Here is a 15,912-nt window from a genome sequence, read left to right on the forward strand (position 1 = left end):
CTGCTGGTAGAGCTGAGTTCTGCGACTACAGGGAGCTTTGAGTACAGAGGAACTCAAACTTACTGATAGAACTCAAATTCTGTTGGCAAAACTTTATAGTGTGCAGCAGAATGTGTGGTCTGCAGCATAGGCCAAGGAATTTGTTGTACACAGTAGCTGCCGGGTAAAGTGCAAGCAACTGTTTGATGACTTCTGTTGCAACTCTGAGTTAGTATATAGGCAGCTTTAATTGAGCACTAATGGGCTTAATTAGGTACCAATTAACTCTACAGTATACGTTTGTGTCTACACATCTACCCTTATTAGGACTCGCAAAATTTATAAACTCTGGAGTGGGCTAGTACTTGTATTTACCCTGCTCTGGAGTTCTTTTTCATGTATAGCAGCATGTGTGTAGATGCTGGAAGGGCTGGTTGGGATACAAGGGTGTTTCAGTGTGGGGATTGCTTGTCAGCTAGCCCATGCACTGAAGCACCCTTATGCCCCAGTCAGCCCCTCCACAGCACATCGAGACTGGTTGGAGCAGCCCTAGGTATTGCTCTGACTGGGTTCAATGGACTGTGCATGAATAAACTCTGGAGCTGATTGCTCCCAAGTTTGTTTTTCTTTGCTCCTGGGTGCATTTTCAAATGTGTTGCCTGGGAGCAAAAAACTTCAGAACAATAAGTCCAGAATTTTTGTGTGCATTGATTGCATATGTAGACACACCCACAGAGGTACTCATGCTAAGCTCTCTGGGCTCTGTGATGAAATCGCAACCTGAATTAATTAATTTTAAACACTGTTCTTAATATAGAAATCAGTAGGCTTTGGCGAAGGGCATGTGATATTTAACTTTTTTTTAATTGCTGTCTGTATTACTCCCAGATGTCTTAAATGGTTTGCTGTCGTTGCTATTACTAGTAGACTGAATCTTTTTTACAAAGTAAGAAAGGTGATACTACATACTTTTGAGTAGTTTTAAGAGGCATTTATAAGTGCTAGCAAGTGCTGACATTTTGAAAAGTGAGAGAGAAGCCACTTCAATCTTAGCCTATGACCTTTTTTGATTTAAAAAAAGCCTATGGCTTTTTTGATTTAAAAAGGATAACCTTAGAAATTTAAGTGGAAATACAGTGCAACGGAGATGACAAGCTTTTGGTGTTATGGATTCTTTCAATTTCTTGCTATTTGTTTTGGTAAAATACAGTATAAACTAAAATAACTAGATTTAAAGCATTTTTTTAAAGTTTCTAAAATTTTGCAGTCACATCTCCATTTATAAATGTTATATTGCACACATTTTACAAAACCTCTCTTTGACTTTTTACACATATTCATATTAACTTAAGTTACTAAATGTTGGTGTTAAATTTGAAATCTTGTCTAATAAGAAGCTACCCTGAGTTGCCTGCTAAATTTGAATGATGAACACCACATCTCGGAATTATGACACACAATGCAGCTAAACTTCAAATGTACCATTAACTTTTAAAATAAAAATATATGCTATCTACCTAGAATTATTTTGTCTGTAACTGAATAAATCAATCCTAATCTTGCAGTTGGATCCCTGTAAATAAATCATTTATGAAGTTGGTAGAAATAAGTGCAGGAAAGGCATCCATTCTGCTTCATTTGCAGGACTGGGGTTTTAGAGGTGAACTTTTTTTCTAGTAACCTTGTATTTCTCCACATACTGCTTATTACCAGAAGAGGGCATCAGTGTTCTTATGATACAATGAAGTTGTTATGTAAAGGTAGTAGTTACTTTTATGAATTTTTTTATGATAATGGTTTTTGTTAAATATTGCTTAAACACCCAGCTGATGTTTAAAACTCTGGTTTTGCATTGTTAGTGATGAGCAGTAAGATTATCACACAGGCAGTTTTTTTTATTTGCATCATTACATTATTTATGTATTTTAGCAGTTTCTTGGGAGGGTAACCTTTTTAGATAAAATTCTAGCAGCGTATTGAATATTTGTTAAGATAATTCACAATGTTTGTGTTTTATTTCAGCACACTAATGATTTTGCCCTGTATACAGAGGCCATTAAATTTTTTAACCATCCAGAAAGCATGGTTAGAATTGCTGTCAGAACTATAACTTTAAATGTCTACAAAGGTATGTTTTGTAAATCAGAAAACTTGTATAATTAATGTTTTATTTGTGTAACCACGTGTTATGTTAACTATTAAACATGTCTCGGGTTTACTAAAAGCAGCCCCTGATTTGTCGGGTTCAGCTGTTAGTATGTTTTAACATGCATGAAAAGTATGCTTTAAATGCATGTTTTGATCTTTATAAAAGTACTACAAATAAGCACTGCAGTCGCGTTATAGAAATACTGGTACTAATATTTTATCCTTGATACAGGAAACAGTCAAAAACAAAATACACAAGAAAATTCACCTTTACAGCCAGTAGAGGTCATACTCTTACTGTTCTACTGAAAGTATGATTCCCTTAAGGATATTGCCCTGTAACATTATGCGTTGCCTATCAAAATATTCATTCACTGTGAAATTTGTATGCCTGAAACCACATTGATTCCCCTTTTGGGTAGTAAATCTGATTCTTGCACTTATTAGTTTAATCAGTGCACCAAAACTATTGATGGTACAAAATAAATCTATCCCTTTCTATCATCTAGGCTAGTGTTTGTGCATTCCATAACAGAACACTTAACCCCCCCCCCCAAACCCAGCAGTCCTTTGTAAGCTGATCTGTGCAGTCCATGAAAGATAAGCAAGTCTTCAAATTCTGCCTCTAGCACAAGTCATGCTTTGGAGTGGCCTGTATGGTGATTAACATTCATATAAGCCTTTTTATTTCCTGTGCCATTTTAAACAGCTTTTCACATTAAGTTAAAAACAAAAAATCTTTAGGACTATGTCAGTCTAATTACATAAAAACGGATTAGTGCCTGCTAGAAGTTGGTGAATATTTCATTTGTGTACACATTGAAGAGAAGATTCAAATATTGCTATTTCCTAGTATATTTTCAGATATAAAATAAACGTGGCAATGGCTCTTTGGTGAGTCTTCTAATGAATTTCAATTTGAACAATAACTGATGAAACAAATGAATTCATTTTGCTTCCTGCCAGTGTGTGTTCCCTTCAAATACAGCATGGCCAGTAACAGAAACATTCCAGTTGGTTATAGATAAGCTTATGGAGGAAGTAAAATGACATTTACAGTATTAATGTAATGAAGCCCCACTGACTGCAGAACTTTTTTCTGAATACTATGGTATAAACGCCCACTTAAATCATAAAAAGCAGGGGAAAATTGTTTGATATAGACTGCAGTTGCCGGATACTGTCAGTGCTTTTCTTTTTATGAACGCTCCAGTGGTGTTGGTGTCTGAGCAAAATGTGGTTCTTTCTATATGTTCCGCGAGCAGGAATCATGCTGCACTCGCTCTTTCGTGCGCGCTCACTCTTTCTCCTTACTTTACGTGTATATAAAAGTTTCTGAACATGAGCCAGCTAACGCAGAAACAATTAAACTTGATAAAATTCATAACTTATTTGTGTACATTTCCTAAATTTAAAGAAAAAGTTTTTTGATGAAAATGTTCTTGTCTAGAGTTTAAATTGAATGTTGGAGTGCTACGAGGGTTGAATTTGAAAAGCACAACTATCAAACCTGCAGGTTTCATCATTTTCTATCAGTTTTGAAAATATTCTGATCTAACACTTTCTAATCTGTGTCTTTTAGTTTAGATGTTTTCTGCTTTTAGCTATTTAACCCTTTTGAAGGATGTATCACCATCCCAGTTCCTAATCCTATTAACTGTTGTCTGTTTTTCTTGCCCTTCCTTCACTGATGATTTGATTCCTGTGTTCCTTAATGCAGTGTCATGTAAGTCTAATTAGTTTGGCTTTCAGCATGATTGCTTTATTCTTACACTTGTCTTTTTTAAAAAGCAATTTACTTGAAGACTAATTGTTTTGAACTGCGCTTTGTTTATCTTCGTATCAATGTAATAATAACTTCTTAGTATTTCAATACTCATTTAGTGTTAAGTTATGTCAGACTTTCAGAGATACCTGTTTTGTGCATAAGTTAAACCCAGGTGCGTACACATGAAAAGCTAGCATGCAGCCAGAACTCAAAGGTATCTTTCTTATAGCTTTTTTTCAAATATTAGCATTTGAAACTGATTGTCTTTAACTTTTCTATTCAGTGGACAACCAGCCTATGCTGCATTACATTCGAGATAAAACTGCTGTCCCTTACTTCTCCAACCTTGTTTGGTTTATTGGAAGCCATGTTATAGAACTGGATAACTGTGTGCAGACTGATGAAGAGTAAGTTTTTACAAATACTGTTTATTGAATAGTAGTAGTACTTTTCCTGCATACATTGAAAATCCCTATTTCCTTATATGAAATGATCAAGGCTAAGCTGCATACTGGTAGGAGCCTGAGTCTAATTCTTAATAGGTAATGAGAGGCAAAGGTTTCTTAGGGGTTAGGGACAGAAGTTACGCATAAACTAGTATAAGTGGTGAGAAACTAGTTCAAATCTGTAACACAGCGGAAGTTTAGTGCACATAAACCACTTTCAAAATGGCTGAAACTGGTTTAAGATATACCTGGATGGATGTAGTATCAGACTTAACTGATTTAGTTTAAATTGGTTTATTGAACTTCTGTCCCAGATCCCCTCCAGATTCAAGTTTAACTCTGTGTGCCAGCATTCCAGGATGTTTTGCACTTCCCCCACAATTCCCCCCCTCGCCGGGGGGTGGTTAGTTAACTTTGGCACAAGCTGTCTGCTCCATTCAAGCAGGGAGGTGTGCTTTAGTGTTCCCTGGCTTCTGGCCTGGGCCACTGCAGGCACATGACTCCATTTCTGGAATCAAAAGTGAGTGTGTGTTCACTTGCTTATTGGTTCAATCTGTGCAGTTTAGATTAACCTGTGAACATTAAATTGATTCACCCTTAAGCTTTTTGACTGTCTGTACTTAGCCAGGGTGATATTTTTTGCTGGACCAGCTACATAGTTGGGATAGAGTTAGACAAGCTTTAGAGTGCAAAGTGTCCTTCACCAGATCTGAGGAGTGAAAGCCCGAACAGCATAGTAAAAGCCAGCTCAGCACAGCATATAGGTCACGCTGGGAATCCTTGGAAGAAGAATCTTGTAAATAAATGATGTATTCAAAATATTACTCCTTATTCTAGTTGTTCTGAAGGATACAACTGGAGTTCAATGTGTAAACTACTTAAATATGTAAAAGATATACAGGACTATTTCTGTTTTTTAGTGTTAGAATTCAGTCTCCTTTAGATACTTGACTTTGTTGTCTGAAGGTTTGAGTACACAAACTAGTTACTATGAAGTAAAAGTGAATTACTACCTGTCAGCTTCTCCATGGTAACTGCGTGTGTGCCCATTCTTACCTGGCTGTAGATGACAGACAAAGCACAGTAGCTTTTAGTCAGACTTCATAGAGGCCTTTCATTGCTCATAGAGCAGCTGATACATGGCCCTGTTTACCTCTTCATTGGTACATATACAGGCAGCCTCCACTTAGTGCTCTTAATTGGTTCCTGAAAACTGAGTGTTAAGTGAAACCAAAAGTATTTGACAACCCAAGATGGTGACCACAGTTGTTTTTAATGACCCAAAATGGTGACCTCGAGCATTGTAACGAAACTCGCTAAGCAAAGTCGGGTATCGATTTAAAATGGGTGTTATAGCGAAATAGTGCTAAATGAAACAGCGTTAAGTGGTGGTTGCCTGTACTTGTTGCCATCCAGTTTTCTGAATTGCTTCTTTAGAAAATTAACTTAGGCTCTGTACAGTATTCAGTTCTCAACCTATATTTTGTTGTCATTACTATAACTGGCAGAACTGCAACTCCTGTAGTACCCCTTGTTGTCAACAACTCATACTGTCTATTATTACCACTTGTCTGTGGTGATAGAAAATAAATAAACCCAGTAAAAAAACTAAAATGCTCTTACTGCCTTTTTATTGTTGAAAAAAAATTGTAAGAGTTCCTTTCTTGATTGCTGTCTGAGAAGGCTATACTACAAGGTAGCTATGATATTTGTCATGTCTGATAGAAACTAAAAAGAAATCTTGTTCTTTGCTATGCGATTGCATCTCCAAAACTGAAATCATATTGTATATTTTCCTTTAGTCTGACTGTATGAGCTGTCTCTCCAGGATTACAGACAACTATTTTGGCTTTAACATTAGACAGTCGGTCTACAGAGAATGTTACCTAGATTTAAAAAACCTAAACAAACAAAACCAACCCGCCCTCCCCACAAACAAACTAAAACCTTTTCCCCATTTAATTGTGAAAACTCTGCTACCAGTGCTATGTCTTAATCTCTTTCTCTTTTTCAGGCACAGAAATAGGGGTAAACTGAGTGACTTGGTAGCTGAACATCTTGATCATTTGCATTACCTTAATGATATCCTTATTATTAATTGTGAATTCTTAAATGATGTGCTCACAGACCACTTACTTAATAGACTCTTCCTGCCTCTGTATGTGTATTCATTAGTAAATCAAGATAAGGTAAGAAATAGCTGTCATTAATAATTAAGATTTACCTAAATGTTTTCACTCAATAGTTTACTGTAATTTGTGTATCCCTTAAGTCAAATTAATATTCTGTACATCAAAGTACTTTACAAGAAATACATTTTAAGTAACTCAGGACCCTTTTTTAAATAGCTTATTAAAGGCGAGCAACTTAATGCAGATGATGTGCATAGGTTTTATGTACTAAGTATAGTACAGTTTTCAGTCAATATATACACTTAAATTCTAGCAGATGGTAATGGGACAGAGCGGCAAGTTCAGGTTTGGATCAGAATTGTCCTGAAGTTTGTCAGGTGTTAACATTTAAGTTTGAATATATCCTGTGCTGAAAAAGTGTTTTATTATGGCAATCTGTTCAAGCCAAAGGCTATTCCTGAGTGAATTACAATGCCATGTTTAGATGTAAACTCAGCTTTAGAACTTAATTCTTACCCCACACATTGGCCGACAAACCATGTTAGAACCTGGTGCAACTAATAGCATATATTGTTTAAACAAGGCTTTTAAACGCGTTTAAGGCCAATAAAATTTGAATCAGAAGCACACTTTCGATAAGGTGAACTTCTAAGATGACAGCAAAAAAACTGGTTTGGGACTTTGTTTCTCAAATGCATTTAAGTGGCCTCTAGTCTGATATTTCTTCCCCCCTTCTCCCTAATTTTTCTATATTTTTTTTATAATGTGGTATTGCTATCCATGTCCTTCACTGTAAGAGTAGAATTGGAAGTGATCTGTATAGGGGGAAAAAAATTGAATTTTTTTGTTTAAATGATCTGATCCTGGCTCTTATACAGGGAACTTGTAGCTAGAGGTGAGGCAATGCATATAAGCAGGAAATATTTGCTTACATTTTCCTTTTTAAAAAATGTCATAATTATGTATATACTTTAATTTTCCATAATTTAGAATTTTTCTCACACACACCTTCCTCTTCCTTCCATAGGGTGGGGAGCGTCCAAAAATAAGTCTCCAAGTTTCTCTCTATCTTCTATCGCAAGTATGTGTTTACATCTATTTAATGTAATTTCAGTGTATTATTTGTAATAGCAATTGTTTTTGTCTCAATGTCCCTGAAACAGCTAGAGAAAATTGCAGCAAGTTTTTTTTTGCTAGCTATTATATAGACTAAGAAAAAATCTTTTTATTTTAAATAGCGTTGTTTGAGATTTTTTTTTTAGTACACTGTCAAGAGGTAGATGGAGATGATTGTAGAAATCCTATTACTTCATTGCTGAAGTCTGCCCACCTTTGAGCAGAATGCAGCAGCTGTAAAACAGCTCACAATAACACTACTCAGCATATTACCAGAGAGTAAAGATTATAGTATTCAACTGATGCGCAAGTAGAATACTGCAAAATACAGTAGCCCAAGTTTGAATAGGATTGTAGAGAATACAGTATAGAATTACATTACACTAATGAAAAGAAAGTTGTTAGTATCAGTTAATGACTGAACGTAGGCAGATTTGTTTTTGATTTATAAAAGGGGAGGATTTTAGTTTGTTCTTAATACTAAATATGAATAAAGGATATCAGTTTGTTGATTGATTTGTTTTTTTCTTTCATGCTAATGACTGAATTAGACAAGGAAAAATTACTTCAGTGTTTAGCGTGTAAGCTTTGTATCAGAGGTCTAATATTTATTTTTTGCCCTGTTCTTTTAATAGGTCTTTCTTATTATACATTATGCACCTCTGGTGAACTCACTCGCTGAGGTTATTCTTAATGGGGACCTTTCAGTGTTCTCTCCTAAAGTTGAACAAGATATCCAGAAAAGTTCTGTGAGTAGTTAACTAATATTTATATTAAAATGAAGTTGTGGAAAAATATTTGAAAGAAGCCAGTTCAGATAAATAAGTCAGTGACTTAAAAGCAAAATATTCTGGCTTGCTGAGGAGAGGGGTGAGAGCCTTATTTCATATTCAACTACTGGACACTTGAACAGTAGTACAAGGACAACTTTGAAATATAATAATACAATGTATTCATTTGCAAATTTCACTTGCAAGCGTTGTATAATTACTTAAGCAAGCATTAAGTATTATTTCTGTAGATGCGTGTATGCACATACTACAAAAGTTAGAGCAGAGAGTATACCCGTCACTAAATTTTAGATGTTTGTCCAGTCTGTTTCGAGAGAAGTGTACCTCTATCACTTGCAGTTTGAAGGCTATATCATAGGTCCCTGGCAGACTGTTAATTGCATGATAAATGACAGTATGCCACACATGCAGAAAATTTAGATGAAGCCAAGTGCCAAACTAGCCACAAAGATGTTCCATGTTTAATGGTTCTCACATTTTGGAGACTCAGTGCTCTGGGATCTTTAAAAAGTCCATGTATAGTCCAGATTCCAAGGTGATATGAGCACCAGATTGGGTTTCCCTCATGCTGGTTCCTCCATGCTGAGATGTATGGCATGATTTTTGGGATTGAGCATAACATTTCTCTGATCCAAATTGCATAGTTATAAAATGTCTGCCAGGGGCCATAATCTAGTGTATCTGGCTATTTTAGAGTTGTTTTAAACAATTCCTGTTTTTATTAATTGTATCTTAAGTTTTTATGTAGACTTTTGTAGTTAGGCTTGAAATTAGTTCATAGAAGTCTTACCTACATAGTTGTGGGTGAAATAAATACCCATTCAAGACATTGGAGAGAATCTTGCATACGATCTTTGCAGTTATCAAAAGATTGATTTGGCTCCTATAAATGTTTACACTGGGCATTTTGTAAGTAGTCTTAATATAGTACAAGGTAGAGGTGCACTAATACATTGGTCTGATATCGGATTGGTACTGATATAAGGAAAATTGTCTATATCAGATATTGGCCCGATGGGGCCAAAAATTTGGCCGATGAATGCCCATGCTGTGCTAAGCTGCAGCGCAGCATGGAGTAGAACCAGCAGCATAGAGAGCTGTCTCCAGCTGGTAAGTTGGAAGAGGAGGGGGAGGGAAGGGATGTGGGGGGGGTGCAGATCAACATCCCCTGTGGTAAGGGAAGGGTCAGTGGCAGGTGCTGCCTAGCTGGCGGGGTGGGGTGGACAGAGGCCTGGCTTGTGGGGTGTGGGCAGCTTCCACTGCTGCTTGCACCCCAGGAGAGCGGAGGTGGGTGCAGGAGGGCGTGTACCCTCAGATCAGTGGAGCGCGGGGCCGGTGGCAGCTGTGGGGTGGAGCTGGTGCTGCACAGGGCTTTTCTTGCCAGGGGCTGAGTTTGGAGCAGGCTCCAGTGGTGCTGGGAGGAGGCTACAGCCACCCCAAATTTCGCCATATCTCCACTCCTAGCCCCGTACCACCACCTGCTGCCTGGCGCTTGGGTGGAGGCGGGGCATTCAGCTGGGGCTGCACTGGGTGGCAGCACGGGCCTGGGAATGGAGCTGTGGCAAAATTTGGGGTGACTACAGCCTCCTCCCAATGCTGTCGGAGCCTGCTCCGAGCCCAGCCACCTGTGAGAAGTGCCCCGCGCAGCCCTGGCTCCGGCTCCACCCCACAGCTGCAGCCTGCCCTGCGCCATGCCCTCCCGCCCCCACCCTCACAGGGTGCAAGCAGTAGTGGGAGCTGCCCCCACCTCACAAGCTGCGCCTCCGTCCTGCGCACCCCACCTGCCTCCTCTCTCACTGAGGGAGGTGTAGATCTCCCCCACCATGCCCCTTTCCTCCCCACTTCCTTTCCACCACACCGGACTTACCACCTGATGGCAGCTGTATTGGATATCAGGTTGGTATCGGCTGATATACCTCCTTAAATATCAGCTATCGATATCGGTCCCCGAAATCTCTATCGGTACACCCCTAGTACAAAGTCTTTTTACACTTGTTTTTAAAAACAACTGACAGATAGTCTGCCACATCAGGGAGAGTAATGCTGTAATATTGTGAAGTTCCTAATCCCCAAGTCAGTTTGTATTTTGAATTTAGTATTATTGACTACTGAAAAATTCAGCATATGATGCCAGACAAGGTTCTTTGGGTGAACCTGATATCTTTTATCAGACCAGCTTAAATAGTTGGAAAACAATTTTAAAGCAAGTTTTCGGGTTCAAAAACCCTTTGTCAGGCTAAGGAAGTTTCTGCAGTTGGTGTGTGCTCTTCCTGGATAGAATGAAAAGTAAAGAAGCCAGAGGCTGAGCTGGTATGCTTCCTTAGCCTGATGAAGGGTTTTTGAACCTGAAAGCTTGCTTCAAAATTGTTTTCCAACTATTTAAGTTGGTCTAATAAAAGGTATCAGATTCACCCAAAGAACCTTGTCTGCCTATGTCTTTAGACCAACACAGCTACAACCTACACCCCTGTATATAATGCCATAATTTTCAAACATTTTACTTATAATTCAATACAGGTTTCCCTCACTTTATGTGGGTTCTGTATGTGCGAAGTTGCTCTTATGCAATGACCCTTTTTATACTAAAAATCCGTTATATGTGAGGTAAATTCACTCTTATGTGGTCGGTGTGGTGGAAGCCCTCAGTCAGCTGCTTCGTGCTGTGCATTGTGGAAGTGACACGCACCGAAATATAGTCTCCTGTGTGGATCTGTGCTCCTTGCTCACTGTCTGTGACGCATGTTTCTGTAGTTGCTATCCCCATTATGATAGTGCCCTGTGCTTGTGTGTACTGTCTGCTGTTTGTGAGTACCAAAATTGTCTTGTAAAAGTGGTAGAAATGGGCCTGGGGGTCTATACAGTTGAGGTCTTGGAACATATCCCTATTTGTTGCATTGTAAAGTTGGTTCCCTCTGTGCGAATTCGCATTATGCACCGTTTTCGAGGAACACATGTACAGCATAAAGTGAGGGATACCTGTATAAGGAAAAGGGAGTTATCTGTAGAAGAAATGAAGAGGGTGAAGTAATATTAATGTCTTAAATCAAGGCTGTCCAAATGGCAGTTCATGAGCCATGTGCTATTTATAAGAGGTTAATTTTTGCTCCCTTGGATCACATCCAGCTACCATTCCCCCAGTGCTTCAGCTGCTGCAGCAGCAAGGGTCTCAGAGCCTCCCTTTCCTTCCTCTGGCTTCCAATTCCTGTGTCTGCCCCACATGTATGGTGTGGTATAGTCCAGTCTACTGTCCTGGTGTTGGGGGAGGCATAGCCTGGGGCACCTGGACAGCACGCTGCAGCAATAGTGTCCATGGCTGGGGATTTGAGGGCACAGCATTGGATTTGGGGGCAATAACGAACCGAGTGTTGCCGTACTTGTATATTGGAAGCATGAGGGCAAGAAAGCCAGCAACAGCTTGAGTAGTCAATGTCAATAAGACCTTGAGCACCTGAAAGAGGGCTGTCGGGGCATTCAAAGATGATGTGATCTGAGCTTTAGCAACACAGCTGCAGCCAGCATCGTTGGAGAGGTTTCAAGAGTACATGCTTGCCTTAAACCAGGGGTGGGCAAAATACAGCCCATGGTGGCATGCAACTGGACAGCTGGTGAGTGGGGAAGGGAGATTCTGCCTGCCGTGCTGGGAGCCCCACATGGAGGCACAGTACCAGCTTGGCCCTGTCCAGCAGTGCGCGCTCCTGGCTGCATTGCTGGGACCCCCATGTGCGGGCACAGAGCCAGCACAGCTAGCCCAATGGCATGTGGCTCCCAGAAGGAGGGCTGGGAGTCGTAAGTGGTAGGCAGCATGGAGCCCACACAGCCTGATTTTGGGGGGGAGGGGTAGCAGGGTGTGGATTGGGGGGGGTGTTGTTGGCCCCCTGCTTTCATCCCCATGGTGCACAGCCCCACAGCAGCAGGCTTTTGGGGCTCTCATGGTTTGCAGCAGGCAGCGACCCCCAGCAGCATGTGGCTCCACCTGAGATCTGGGATCTGCACATGGCAGCATGCAGCTGGTTCTGCCTGGCCCACTGGCACGCAACTTCAACTCGGACTGGCCTGGCTCTGTGCTAGCACATGGGGTTTCCAGCACAGCAGTTGGGACCTGTATGCCACCAGGCTGGGCTGGGCTAGTTTTGTGCCTCCATGTGGGGTTTCCAGCACTCCAGTGGGGAGCGGCACGTGGCAGCAGGAACCAGCCTGGCCTGATGATGTGCAGATTGATGTGCGACTTCCCACTGCTCCCATTGGGCCAGGCATGCTCCGTGCCACCATGTGCAGGTCCTGGCTCTCCTTCTGGGAGCTGCGCACCACTAGGTCAGCTTGGCTGGCTCCGTGCCAGCACATGAGGCTCCCGGCATTGCAGCCAGGAGCGTGCACTGCTGGGCCGGGCTGAACTGGCACTGTGCCTCCATATGCAGCTGCCTGCTGGAGTGCTGGAAGCCCCATGTGGAGGCACAGAGCTGTCCTGGGCCAGCTAGGTGGCGCATGGCTCCTAACTGCAGTACTGGGAGCCCCATGTGCTGTCACAGAGCCAGCCTGGTATGGGTTGAAGATGTGCACCAGTGGGCCAGGATGGGTCAGGTCTGTGCTGTAACGTGAAGCTCCTGGGGCTCAGCCGAAGCTGCACGCTGTTGGGGTGGGCTCTGCCTACCACTGGCCATGAGTGCCCTGAGAGTCCGCTGCCTGCTGGTGCTGCCTTCAGCAGGGGCTGTGTGCCATTGGGGGGGTGGTGATGTGTGGTGAGGGGGCCCATATCCACCCATGCACACCCATTCCACAGACCCCCACATGACCCACTTACCTCCACAAATCAGACCCCACCCTCCCGGCCATCCTCCCCACACAATATACAAGAATAAGACTTTATTTTGAGCTATTGTGCAACTCCCCTTCCCCCTCCTGATTTTTGTGTTAGTGTAGTGTGTGCGTGTGCCCTGTATGCACACTATGCAAACACGGAAATTGGGACAAAAATATTTTTTTAAATAAAATTTAAATATGTTAAAATATGTTTGGTTTTTTGTATATGAATTGTTTTTTTTCCAGTTCCAAGATGGCGACACCCTCCCCCTCCCCCTTCCCTAAAGGAGTACTTCTGGGGGCAAGGGCAGGGTGTCTGGTGGTAAAGGTCAGGGGTTTGAGGTGGGACTTCTGGTCCCAAGATGGCAATCGGGGTGGGGCATCTGTCAAGGAGTGGCAGCTCACCGAAAGTCATTAAGCCCTCAGGTCAAAATAATTGTCTATCCCTACCTTAAACCATCTACCTCCTGTTCTGAGACAGTTAAGAGCAGTCCAGGCCCTGCAGAGCAGCTGCCAGCCTGAGGTGCAGAAGCTGGTGTTGGGGTTGAAGTTCTTTAGCTGTAGTTCTTGTGCAGCTTATTGCCTGCTCCACTGGGAGGTCTGTGCTATCAGTGACATGCCAGTTGTAGATTTAATGAGCTTATTAGCCTGAGTAGAGAACAGGTTCCAAGTCTTCAGATGGTAGGCAGGGGATGCCTGAGAGGACTAGTAAACAGTCAACTGGAGTTGGCATAAGGCCATCTGGTGATGGTCCTCATGACGCTGTTAAGGCTGGAATCCACTGATTTTAGTGTGCATGCTCCAGTCCCATACTGGTGCACAGTACTCAGCAGGAGCGCACACAGGTGCCAAAGCAGAGGTGCAAAGGGTTTGGAAACTTGAACCCCAGGTGGTGTCAGCAAGGTGACAGATAAGAGCTCAACACTGCCTAGCTCCCTGGCCTCTGCTACAGGCTCTTCTGAATGATATCTGACAAAATAATAGTCAGCTTTATTATGCTTGTGCTTCAGAACCTCATCTTCACTCTCAAGACCATCGATGGACATGAAAGCTGCCCTAGAAACCTCAAAAATGGTGTTCTGTAGGGCTCAATACTTTCCCCATTGCTTTTCAACATGTACATTGTTGACCTGCTTGACACCCACCCAGTCCAAGAAGTATGGCTACGCTGACAGCCTGGCTCCCAGCAGAAACAGCAAGTGATAGGAAGCAATTGAATACACTTTGACATCAGACACAAACAGTCTTGCTGTCTACTTCTCTAAATGGTGTCTCCAGCTCAGCCTTGCTAAAACAGTTGCAATAGCCTTCCGCCTAAATAAACCACCAAGGAAAGAAAGAAATAAAAGTCAAGATTGGCAGCGAGACACTTGGACATTGCCACACTGTCACTTATCTAGGAGTCATGTGGGACCAGAATCTTATCTACCACAAGCATCTGGATTTTGGGGGTAATCAGTAAAAGTTTAGATGTGTAAATATTTTTGGAATGGATAAAAATAAAGGGATGTATTCTTACGTTGATAGATCTGGAGAGACTAAAGAATTCCTGAAAAATGGAAACAGTCAAGTTAGTTGAAAACAAAGTGCTAAGGAAATACTTGGTACAGTACAAGAAAACAGAATATGAAGAAGATGACATAATCAAGAGCTTGTGGACCTTTACAAAATACCTGATGTCTTGAGTAAGATGCAGAGAATGAATAGGGCAGGGCATATCATGAGAACTGATATGAAGCAGATTTTGGAAGCTGAGGTGGAGGGTATCAGACCTTGAGGCAGACCAAGGCCAATGATGGGAAGACAACACAAAAAATTGATATGGAAGGTGTCGCAGAGCACTGAGGTGCTCTGCTCCTAAAGAGGAGAAACTGCTAGAGAAAAAGCCCTAGCAGGGAATAAGGAGCCCACCTGCGGGTTGCCAGGGCAACCGGAGGCGGCAAACGACCCACACCTGCCAGCAGGCAGCTGGCTGTAAGGGGCAAGGCCTGGCTCTTATAAAGCCCAGGAGATGAGGCCAGGGTAGTTCCCTGCCAGCAGCCGGATAGAGAGGAGCTCCTGGAGCTAAGATGCAAGAACCGCAGGTACTCCTCAAGCAGAGTAAAGGATGGCAGCTCTAAGATGTCTGAGCCACGTGATTTAGCCGGGCGGCTTTAAGTTATGTAATAGCCTAGGGGCTTGTGTTTTGCGTTGTTGTTGTTACACTGGTGGTTTGGGTGAGGCTATTAGGGGTTGGAGGAGGCCTCATAGGGGACTCACAGTGGAGTGTGAGGACCCCAGTGCCAGTGCGGGCGCAGCATAGGGGGTACATAGACCCCAGCCCCAGAGAGGGGGGCACTACTGAGAAGCCCCAGTGCGGGTGTAGCGAGCCCCAGAGAAGGGGCGTTATTGAGAAGCCCTAGTGCGGGCGTGGCGAGCCCCAGGGAAGGGGCGTTATTGAGAAGCTCCAGTGCGGGCGTGGCAAGCCCCAGAGAAGGGGTACTACTGAGAAGCCCCAGTGCGGGCGTGGTGAGCCCCTGAGGGAGGGCATAGCCCTGCGGTAAACCCCGGAGAAGGGCGTAGTACTGCGGTAAACCCTGGAGAGAGGGGGTAGTAGTGTGGTGAGCCCTGGAGAAAGGGGGTAGCAGTGCGGTGGGCCCGAGAGACAGGTGGCTTGACCAAGAAGTCCCAGAGTGGGCATAGAAGTTCCCAGGAAAGGGGCGGCTTCACAAGGAAGGCCCCCAGAGAAGGGCGGC

The 15,912-nt window shown here is 42.5% G+C and overlaps 1 protein-coding gene across 9 annotated transcripts in view; it reads left to right on the forward strand.

Moving 5' to 3' along the window:
- The window catches only part of CLEC16A (C-type lectin domain containing 16A), a 172,065-nt gene that overhangs the window by 6,219 nt on the left and 149,934 nt on the right, over window positions 1-15,912 (forward strand). For 7 of the 9 annotated variants that reach the window (XM_025203264.1, XM_006015503.2, XM_006015504.2 and 4 more), the window contains exons 4-9: window positions 2,002-2,107; window positions 3,848-3,853; window positions 4,179-4,302; window positions 6,356-6,530; window positions 7,501-7,554; window positions 8,225-8,338. In XM_025203264.1, coding sequence (XP_025059049.1) covers window positions 2,002-2,107; window positions 3,848-3,853; window positions 4,179-4,302; window positions 6,356-6,530; window positions 7,501-7,554; window positions 8,225-8,338 — 579 coding nt within the window. The remainder of the gene's footprint in view (window positions 1-2,001; window positions 2,108-3,847; window positions 3,854-4,178; window positions 4,303-6,355; window positions 6,531-7,500; window positions 7,555-8,224; window positions 8,339-15,912) is intronic. The other 2 variants (XM_025203267.1, XM_025203315.1) reach the window with 1 other exon arrangement.

Source organism: Alligator sinensis, unplaced genomic scaffold (assembly GCF_000455745.1).
Source record: "Alligator sinensis unplaced genomic scaffold, ASM45574v1 scaffold73_1, whole genome shotgun sequence".
Lineage (NCBI taxonomy): Eukaryota > Metazoa > Chordata > Crocodylia > Alligatoridae > Alligator > Alligator sinensis.